Here is a 10,902-nt window from a genome sequence, read left to right as displayed (position 1 = left end):
GCCTAATTCAATTATTATGATGACTTAGCTCTTGATTATTTTGACTAATTGTGTGAGTAAATCTAATAAATTCCATCCAAAATTAATAGGTGACAGTACATGTACACCATTCTGGCTTTCATCATTGAAAATTACATTGAACTACTTGTATTTTGAATTCAACATTTTTGTATTGTACCATTACTGAGTGTACTGCAACTTGATGTTGCTCAAAAGAGTGAAATGTACATTGTTTAAATTAACTGATTGCAACAATAACTCTTTTTTCAGTGACTCTTCTTACAGTGGAGCACCTCAAGGAGACCAATCCCATTCAGATAGAGTGGGGTGACAGTACTGCACTCAAGATCTCTGAGTAAGTACACAGTATATTGCACCATGCCCGCAGGGCAGGCAATAAGAGCCATAACTCTACCACCCCTTACGGCTGAGTATTGCCGATGAGCCCTTGATGTTACGGATGAACTTGCCTGCTGTTCATAGAATTCACCCGATAAAGTAACGGGTTTACCACAGGTGAAAAGATCAAGGCTACAGGTAAATCAAAACTTAATGACAGCCATGGTATGTGGATTTGATTTGAGAAAATAGAGGCTATGAACAGGTTACAGAGAAGGAAAGGTAAGAGGGGTAGGGGCAGAGCAGGGACATGGGAGGGGACTTTACATTGCTTTGATTATTGTGGTAGCATAACATTTATGCTTTTTCCTCTTGAGTTCTTCTACATCTACAATCATGGGCAAAAGTCTTGTGACAAATTTGCACTTTTGGCACTTTTGCGCTCGTGCCAGACGCGAATACAACTATTGCTAGATATGTCTTTACTCTGTTTGAGAATGGTGCTGCTTTTAACAAATTGTGAAGTCCCCGAATGATGGCGTTTTTGCTTCTGTTAGGGATGACAACCAGACAACTTCAGTGGACAAAAAGAAGAAACAAACAAAATTGATCAAAATCTACCAATCATAACCCACAGATGTGACCCATTCTCTAGCATGACCAAGACTTGAAGTATAGTTTCCCGAAAGGTCTTTACTTTAGGCAAAAAGACATGACTGATCGATGGCTGTGGGGGAAAACACAACTACATGTATCAGTTGAGATTTACATGTAAAATGTTAGACTTTGCATGATCAAAAAAAAATACAGTTGTAATTAGTATTAAAATAACACGTACAGCACTTGTCATATTTTTGCATTTTTACAGAGACCTGACACTGAGCAGTGACCATTCCGTAGCAAGATATCTCGCTCGTTGTTATCCAGCACTGGGTCTCTATGGTAAAAACGCACTTCAAGCATCTGAGGTGAGCAAAGTGTTTATCACCAGCCTAGCTTACTCTTAAAGCTGATGGTAATTAAGGTACACTGCTGGTACATCAGGGCAGACTTTGGATTGTTTGTAATAGTGGGTGAATTGAAAGAAAAAGTGGATACTTGATCAGCTGGGTCTAAGAAAAAAAAATACGCAGAGTAGCCTGTACTTTCATTACTCTATATTGTTTGTCTGGTTTCCTTACACTTGCATGTACATATGGACCATGCTACTATCCGTCACCTGTCAGTTATCTGACACAGGCAAACCTTTCCTTACAGATACCTCTGATAATGAGGATACCCCTATATTATGGGCAGCTCACTTGGTCTTAGCAGAGAAACTACATGTATGTAGAATTGATAGCATCTCTTTTGCTACATTATGGACCCCTCCATAATAGAGACACCTGGCTCTGGGTCTTTTCTGTCTGGTTCCAGTGTACTTTTGTGAACTGAGAAACTCAAAATTTAATTTCGTGCTCCGAGTACTGAATACACTGTACATTGTACAACATTTTCACTGTAACCTTGTTGTGGTCTCCAATAAGCTTTTTGTACAGTGAAAACATTAACCGTTGCATTGATTGTGGTGCAGACAGATGTACAGTGTACAAGTCAGGTAGATATATAGATCTGGTATTTTTTCAGGTTGATCATTGGCTGGAATTCACCGTGAACTCTTTGGAGAATGCTAGTGATGTCAACAAGGCAATTCAGTGCCTGAATAAGAGTCTCGCACCAGTTGCATTCCTTGTTGGACATTCTGTGACATTAGCTGACTTTGCTGTGTGGGGAGCATTGAAAGGTTTGTGATAATTAGGGAAGTCAGTCATTGTTTAGAACTGTTAAAATTGCAAATGAATACTTCTCTGGTTACATATAAATGTAGCTGTGTCAGGGGTGACTAACCTTTACCTTTGGGTGACTGGAAGAACTTACTTTTTCCATATTATCTGAAGTGCTGGGTTAAGCCCCTCATAGTTTTTCTTAGACCACAGCCCTGTCAGCTTTGCTGACACAGCCTGTTGCCTTTAATATCGGTTATATACGGGTTTGTCATTTATAAGTCAACACTCTCAAAGCAAACACCAGTATAAGGCAGACCAGATTTGCTTGCTGGCCCCAGCTGAATCTCACATTATTTAATTTCATGTACTGTTGAGTAAATTGTCACCTCTCTTAGGTGAACAACTGGAGTTGGTCCTGCAGATATCCTCTTTAGAGAATGGTTTATGTATTTCAGTCTTCTTCAAGCTTTTTTCCTAGACCACTTTGGATCAACACTTACACCAAACAGGCTTCACAGCTCACAGTTTAAAACTGGGTTTTACCTACATCATGTAATTATATTAGAGAACTGTAAAAGTCTTGATGAGATGAAGTTAAGTATTATATGACTTGTATAATATACATGTACATTCCCTACAGTAATGTAACATGAGCACTCAAAGTGAAGACTGAAGGTGTTAGTGGCCGCGTAGTTACCATGCTTCACTCCGGATGGGGCAGTCTGAGTTTGAACTGGGGAGTGAGACTGTGATGTACTACACCTACATTAAGCATCCATCCAGGGGAAGTAGTCTAAATGCTCCTGGTTGCTTCATGCCTCTGAAACTGGAGATACAGGGTGTAGCCACCAGTCTGATGAACGACATGGCTTGTATGTAGGTTTTCCCTTACATGTAAGTACACTGTACACACTAAAGGGGCCCAACAAACCAGAGCGCATCCCAGTTTCCACAGGATGAAGCGACTTGGAGTAGTATCTCTATCCCCCTGGATGATATGCAAGTCCATGGCAGGTTAATTTACCATTCCCCCCCCCCCCCCCCCCACCCCGAACCAGCTTTTGTCACATAGATAGCCTTTACTTAGCTAATATCTATATTCACCAGTACTCATTTCTTGCAGTGAGTGGTAACATTGAGAAGCTGATAAAGCCAGGGAGCTCTTATGAGCATGTCGCACGCTGGTTGACATTCTGCGGGGCACAATCGCCATTCTGCAATGTATCTGAGAAACTTCCAAGTCAAGCACAAAATGACAGTTCTCAACTTGGGGTGAGTGGTCTTCCATTGGTGTTATTAATAGTTAATTATTATTAATTATTAATTACTAATTATTCATGTCTCACTGATAATTATACTAAGAGTAATTTTTCACTGGCTGAGTGAAATGAAATAAGTGAAAAATGTTTTTCTCACACACCGCTGAGGCCTGGGTATAGGTGACTCATGTGACCGATGGGGTGGGTACATATAGTTGTTTTTGTTGCATCCACCATCGCCGACTTTCCCACCCACCCACCCAAAGATTGTCATACAATATCAGTATAATATACAAGCCCTTGCACGTTGTTTGTTATTTCCTATCTTAAGCGCAATGCTATTTGTATTAGCTTTGATTTTACAATAAAGATCAGGCGGCGGCGGTCAGCTTGACATGGCTAATCAGTGGTGTGTGAGAAATTAAACATTGACGGTTATTCTTGGAGTCATTTTTCTGCTAGTGATTACAAGAGACTCCTGCAGCAATGAGATGTCCAAATGTATCTCATTTATTGCCTCTCACCAGTATTGAAACACAAAATCCCGCCAATTGACTTTAAATATTCTCATCTTGAACGAACAGCTGTTTGCCTTAGATACTGTGATGCACAGCATGTAAGCACAGTGTAATACTGTATTAATTGACCTGTAAGCTGTACATGCTGATCTCAAAGTTCCACTTTCACAGAAAGTTTGAATGAGTTACATATACGATTCACCCAAACTTAACCAGATACTTGACATCTAATAGTCATGTGACGTTTTCATTGATTCTCTATGCCTACTTTTCATTGTACGAGTAATGTTCCTTTTGCTGTTGTTTAGACAAAGATGAAGTCTGAGGGCAAGTACGTCAATCTGCCAGGAGCGTCCCAAGGAAATGTTGTTACACGATTTCCACCTGAAGCTAGCGGGTAATAATCAATTATTCCTCAAGCGTGTGTTGGACATGAGATGGTAGATAGTCAATGAGGTGCATAGCGCTGAGTTGGCTAGAGTCATCTCATATCTAACAAGCATGAATGGAATAATAATTATTGTTTTTAATTATAGTTTAAAATGCCCCCAAAATATAGAAAACTAATCAAAAATAGAATAACAATAAAACACCCCAAAAATGTACGGCCATCATGGTGGTATACCATGATGGCCAATGATAACTCTTGAATTGCATTATCCCATGATCCAGTTTTTTAGATAATGGTTGATACATGACTGCTGTTTTTCAACCTCGATTCCAGGTCCTCTCTCCTTTGCTGACAGTGGAGGCCTAGGAGAGAGTGTCTTGGATCGGGGTTGGCTGTTTCTGCCATTTTTATAGCCACAGACTCCACAAGCTCTTGCCTGTAGCTTGTTTTATCTGGCAATGAACGCTTGCTGATAAAATAAATGTGTTTATACTTCAGGTATCTCCACATCGGTCATGCCAAGGCTGCTCTGTTGAATCAGTATTACAAGAACATGTACGACGGCAAAATGATCATGAGATTCGATGACACTAATCCAGCTAAGGAGAATGCTGAATTTGAGAAGGTGCGTTAACACATGCACTCTATTTCTATGCAGTATCGTAAGGTGAAGCCTTTGAGCCAGACCGGTTCGTAGCTGCTGAAGCTTATCCCGCATGAAGCGGCTAGGAGTAATTCTGCTCCCCCTGGACGGGATGCTAATCCATCGCAGGTCACTCCCCCGCAATTTGTTAGGTTTCCCCAACAATTCGTCGGTACCCATTTATACTCCTGGGTGGAGAGAGGCACTGTGAGAATTAAGTGCCTTGCCCAAGAACACAACACAGTGTCCCTTGCCAGGGCTCGAACCCGGACCGCTCGATCCAGGGACGAGCGCACTAACCATTGCACAAAAGAAAGCAGCTTGTTGTTAATTTAAGTAGGATTTTTTTCCTTCATATTTAGGCGGAAAATTGAGTTTAAACGTAAATAAACACTTAACTTGCGTGCGCGTTTACTGAGAATTGATCCAAGATAATTGAATATAGGGCGTATGTTACTTTTTTTTTTTTTGATAAGGTCATCCTTGAGGATCTCAAAATGCTTAAAGTCGAACCAGACCAGTTCACACACACCTCAGACCACTTTGACACGATCATGATGTATGCCGAGAAAATGATCCGCGAAGGGAAAGCTTATGCGGACGACACTCCAGGAGACAAGATGAAAGAGGAGAGGGAACAACGCATCAAATCTGCTAACCGAGACAACTGTGAGTTTGCTACATATACAAATGTATCATTTTCAGCTATGTGTTTCGTTGGAAAAGAAGTATGTTTTAATCATCTACACCACATGCCAAAAAATTCGGACGATTTTACTTTCGGATAAAAACGTGTCGGATGATAAAACCGTCCGAAATTTTTAAGCGTCCGAAATATTTACAGTGCAGTGTAAAACTTTTTAATACCTCCAAAGCCCGCTAGTTTCCTATATGGAGCGAATTCTAGTTGATACACTACTTGAGGTACGTAACGGCCTGGTAGTATTTTTCTTATTTTCTCGTACAAGCAGAATTCGATTCGGACAAAGTCTTTTCCGCTACAGAGAGTTGTCTCTCTGTTGTGTCAAAATGGTTAACAACTTGCAAAGGTTAGATTGGGTGCATACAGTCACTTGTAATAACTCAGTCACTACGTCAGAAAACGAGGAAATACATTCATTAGAACTAAAAACTCACAAACCATTTTACAGGTTAAAGCACAAGAAAGTTTCTCGGCCCAAATTCACCGAGGCAAAATTTGGTTACCTTAAACTTCTAAGTTTGCCTTGTGACAACGAGCTTCTTTGATTTTGGTGCACAACTTGAACACAGTTGTTTGACGCTAGGAATTTTTCTCAAACCTGTCAGAGTAGACTATTCCTTCGCGCTAACTTGAAAAAAATTGAAATCACTGGGAAGATGATATTTAAACAGCAACCGTGAACGCCTGTGAATTCCTTTCTTGTTGTTGGTTGTTAATACTTTGATGGCCAACCTTCCAGTCATCATTCTGTTTGACTTACATGTAAATGTAACGTTGTGTCAAAGATTTTTAATGTACTTACATTAAACCCCCGTCGTTCGTTCTTTCACAATACTGCAAACGTCCATTTTGTTTCCTCAGCTGTTGAGAAAAACCTCGAAGTCTGGGAAGAGATGAAGAACGGAACTGAGTATGGTCAGAGATTTGCTCTCAGAGCCAAGCTTGACTACCAGTCGGAGAATGGCTGCTTAAGAGATCCGACAATTTACCGGTGTAAACCTGAGGAACATGTGCGAACTGGATTGAAATACAAGTATGTCCGCCATGTTTGCTTTCTCTTTCATCTGCACCTAATATTTTACGAAACAGCCAGTGCGCGTAGATCTTGTTTTTTGTCTAGTGTACTGTGTTTAACCAATCGACTCCCGGATTTTTTTTTTGGTAAAAACGCATTGTTTAGACCTATTTGGCATTTTCAGCACGGATATATGAGCTAAATTAGCTCCAATCTGCTCCAAAAGACATTTGCAACATTACCGCATGCCTTTCTTTTCACTAGCATCGCGTTTTATGAGATTTTTGCTCTGGCATGTGCACAAATCAAAATTTTGGATGAGAGAGTAACCTACGTCGACTCGTTGGGCTTTTTTTATCATTTTTTTTCCTGCTTTTCCTTTTTCCTACTTTTCTTATCTCTTTGATGCAGTGATTGAGCTTCTACTGGCTTCCAGTTCAACCTTCCCGCGAAAGCATCATCGAGACGTGAAATTCTTACTACGGAGTTGCCAAGTGTAGTTGAGGGAAATTTCGCTCCGAGTTTTTCACTCAAATTTCTAAGCAGTTCCGTGCATATTTCACGCTTAATTGACCCAGTCACTCTAATCTGTATGTCATTGGAAAGATCTTATCATATATATCATTAAAAATAGATTTAATGTCATTTGCATTTGAAAAGACTCCCCGCATTAGCCCCGTAAGCTAGTTCCAGTCCAATACCGAGAATACGAATATGGTCTCTTCTCAGGGAGGGGTAAGTTGTTGTAGCCTATAAAACTAGTAACAGGCCCTTGCTCCAAGACTGGTGAACTAATGACCTTATTATTTTATCAACAGGGTATACCCCACGTATGATTTTGCCTGTCCTATTGTGGATAGCATCGAGGGGGTCACACACGCTCTGAGGACCACAGAGTACCATGACCGGGATCCGCAGTATTACTGGTTTATTGAACAATTAGGTAAAACTTACCTTCCCTGGATCTGTATCAATTTTAAAGGAGCTACGTCATAGTTTGCGCATCTCGACAGGTTTAGTCTAAATTTTTCAAATTCGTCGTTTGTAATCCGTGGTAATCTTCTCCATCCTTAGCCATCCTTGTTCCATTATAGTTTATCATTAGCTCTTTGGTGTTTTTCTTTCTTAGGAAACTAATTACTTCAGATTTCCTTCAATTTAAAGGTAATTCTGTACGCAGCCAAAATAACTCAAAGGAGGGCAATTTTTATTCGTATGCCCGGGAAGTTAAAATCGTACTGCTAAGCTCTACGTGATAAATCTATTTGCGTTCTATCACGAATGCTGTTCTTTGATTGGCCACGACACTCACTATCTATTCTGTTGTAGATAGTGAGTAGCCTAGCAGTGTGCGCTTGTTAAGAAAATGGCGGCCGCTTCTTTGCGTTTTCGAAGTGTGTGAACCTGTCTTGTTGTTTATACTAAAACAATTAGTTTATTCGGTCTCGATTTCTATGCGTGATAGTTGACTCAGGCTGTACCTTCGTTAAGTATCACGCGGTAGATATCTCAGCTCATCTAATTGTTAAATATATTCATAGGTATCAGAAAGCCACATATCTATGAATTCAGCCGACTCACTCTGCAGAACACAGTGATGTCAAAGAGGAAGCTGACTCATCTTGTTGATCAAGGCTACGTTGAAGGATGGTGAGTCTAACGCAAAGCAAAAATAAAAAAACAAAAACAGACAAACAAACAAACAAAACAAACCTAAAAAGGCAGTATAGCGTTGTAAATAGACTGCAATGTTGTGCACTAAAAGGTCTTGTCCTGTTTCCAAAGGCCATTCCCCACAGTTGCCTCTGGCGGCAATAAAATGTACTTTTGTGCGATCGTAGATTTGGAAGTTTCTTTTTAATGGTTTAATCATCTTTAGGGACGATCCAAGATTTCCAACTGTTCGCGGAGTGCTCAGGCGAGGAATGACAGTGGAGGGATTAAGAGAATTTATCGTATTACAGGTACATTTTGAGTACAGTTCTTAAACACTCAAAGGAGCTAGGTCACGACTTCGCATGTTGAAAAGTTTTTTCAAGCTCGTCGTTTGTAATCCGTGTTAATCTTCTCCATCTTTGACCATCTTTGTTCCTTTATGGTTTATTATTACCTCTTTGGTGTTTTTCTATCTAAGTTAACTACCATTTTCTGGTTTCCTTCACCGTAAAGGTAATTTTGTAAATGGCCAAAATAGCCCAAAATGCCGTGACCTAGCTCCTTCAAGAGAGGGAAATACAGCGGTTTTCGAGAAAGGTTGTCCAACCAAGGTGCAGAATCATACACGTTATACCGAAAGGTATTTTGGGTACTCGCATTTTCCCATTGCTTTATCAAAGTTCACGGCGTTTAAACCCAAATGAACGAGAAAAGGTAATAAATAAAGTTACGCATGTTTTTTTTTTCTTCTGTCGGCGGTGAAACACGTCCCACGAACTTCAATCATTCAGTAATTTTATGCTAAACAACTACCGATAACACTTCTCGGCTTTTTCGCGGACGGTTTTACTCTTTCGTAGGGCAGCGTTTCTCGAAATAGCTGTATGCTGATGTGGTGTAGTCGCTTTGTGTTATAGACAACGGGACTTGCGATTAATGAGCTTTACCAGGCTGTGGTCTAAGAAAAATTTCGAGGAGCCCAAAGGTTCCTAACCATAAAATCCTGGGTGCACGGCACTTGAGCGTATATGCCGGAAAAAAGTGCGTTTTTCCAGCCGCCCAAAGGTAAAAGTAAGTTACCTGTGGCACCTGGGCGCTTCTAGAGCATAGCCCTGACTGCGTTCTGGCAGCTCCAGTTGCTGGGATTAGAGCAGACTTGAACATTTTAATACGAATTTTGCAATTCGGGTCCTCTCCAGTCAGTTCCAATGACGTGCATTTCGTTGCATAAAAAAATGCACTAAAAACTGATTTTGAATTTTTGTCGTTATTTTAGGGTTCATCAAAAGCAAATGTTCACATGGAATGGGATAAAATCTGGGCTCTCAACAAAAAGGTTTGAGAAGTATTCACTTTATAATATCACAACAGTGTAGGAAAACATTAGTACAAACTAAAAGCACTGAATATGTTTTGCTACACCCCCAGCCAAGTTGTCGTGTTTTTGTAAACCTCCTTGTTTCTATAGGTCATTGATCCCATCGCTCCAAGATACACAGCTCTGCTGAAGAACGAGGTTGTACCCGTCTTTATTCCTGAGGCAGAAGAAGAAATGAAAGAGTGTCCGTTACATCCCAAGGTTTGTTCGCACTTGCTACTACCTATCGCTTAAATGTCGAACGACGCGTTTACACGAGGAATTTTGTGTCAACGTGTGAGACTTGTTGCGCTTAATCGCGCGTCTGAACTAACCTCGATTTTTGCCGTGATTTCTGTGCGATTTCGACGCGATTTCATTGCGATTTAGCTCGATTACACTGCAATTTTAGCACGATCGATTACACTGCGATTTTACTGTGATCTCGCTGAGTGATGTTAAGATTTTCAGCACGTTTTCATTGCGTTTTTGAGTGCAATTTCATTGCTTTCTCCGTGCGATTTCAGTGCTATTTAAGTACAATTTCAACGCGATGTCCGTCAGCGTAATTTCCCGCCTTATACAGTACAATGGCTCTTCATGTGCCCTACACATGAAACTACGTTTTCTCCATCTTCCTCTGCAAAACAATAACCAGAAATGACCAAATCCTGCGTTCTTTGGAGAACGTGAATATCATCGGTAAATTATGTCAAGTTCCTCTCTGAGCTGACAAGTAAATTCCTTTATTTATATTAATTTTGTTTAGGGTAATGAACGGTTTTGATTTGGAGTACCTTTACTCTCTCTCTTCGAGTACCACCCCCCTAGTCCGTGCCTGACAGTTTGCGTATCTGTCCATTCAACAGAATCCCAGTGTAGGTAACAAGGAAGTATGGTATGGCCCTAAAGTGTTCATTGAAGGAGAGGATGCTGTCACGTTATCCGAGGGTGAGATGGTCACGCTCATGAACTGGGGTAACGTCAGGATCACAAAGATCAACAAGTAAGTAGCGTCACGGACCACGCATCTTGAATGAAACATCATGTAGCTAAAAGTTTTCTTAATCCTTCTCAATCTTTCCGAATCTTAACCATGTTTGTTCTTGTTTGTTATTTTGAGTTTTCGTTTTGAGGGCATTTTTTTCACAGCGTAAAGAATGGTTATATTGTTGTTTTGCTTTTTGCAGGGCCCCTTCAGGAGGTATCACATCAATGGAAGCACAGCTACATCTCGACAACAAGGTAGAACACA

At 40.5% G+C, this 10,902-nt stretch overlaps 1 protein-coding gene across 1 annotated transcript in view; it reads left to right on the top strand.

The window, feature by feature from the left end:
- LOC110067338 (bifunctional glutamate/proline--tRNA ligase-like) overlaps positions 1-10,902 on the top strand; it is a 28,248-nt gene that overhangs the window by 1,546 nt on the left and 15,800 nt on the right. The window contains exons 2-16 of the mRNA XM_089296793.1: positions 271-355; positions 1,208-1,307; positions 1,966-2,122; positions 3,229-3,377; positions 4,191-4,279; positions 4,772-4,898; positions 5,393-5,585; positions 6,481-6,652; positions 7,453-7,577; positions 8,176-8,284; positions 8,514-8,598; positions 9,567-9,626; positions 9,759-9,869; positions 10,517-10,653; positions 10,838-10,892. Coding sequence (XP_089152919.1) covers positions 271-355; positions 1,208-1,307; positions 1,966-2,122; positions 3,229-3,377; positions 4,191-4,279; positions 4,772-4,898; positions 5,393-5,585; positions 6,481-6,652; positions 7,453-7,577; positions 8,176-8,284; positions 8,514-8,598; positions 9,567-9,626; positions 9,759-9,869; positions 10,517-10,653; positions 10,838-10,892 — 1,754 coding nt within the window. The remainder of the gene's footprint in view (positions 1-270; positions 356-1,207; positions 1,308-1,965; positions 2,123-3,228; positions 3,378-4,190; positions 4,280-4,771; positions 4,899-5,392; positions 5,586-6,480; positions 6,653-7,452; positions 7,578-8,175; positions 8,285-8,513; positions 8,599-9,566; positions 9,627-9,758; positions 9,870-10,516; positions 10,654-10,837; positions 10,893-10,902) is intronic.

Source organism: Orbicella faveolata, unplaced genomic scaffold, assembly GCF_042242905.1.
Source record: "Orbicella faveolata isolate gen_17 unplaced genomic scaffold, um_ofav_v1 contig_27, whole genome shotgun sequence".
Taxonomy (NCBI): Eukaryota; Metazoa; Cnidaria; class Anthozoa; order Scleractinia; family Merulinidae; genus Orbicella; species Orbicella faveolata.
Note: the sequence above shows the minus strand (reverse complement) of the source record. Positions and strands in the feature narration are given on the sequence as shown.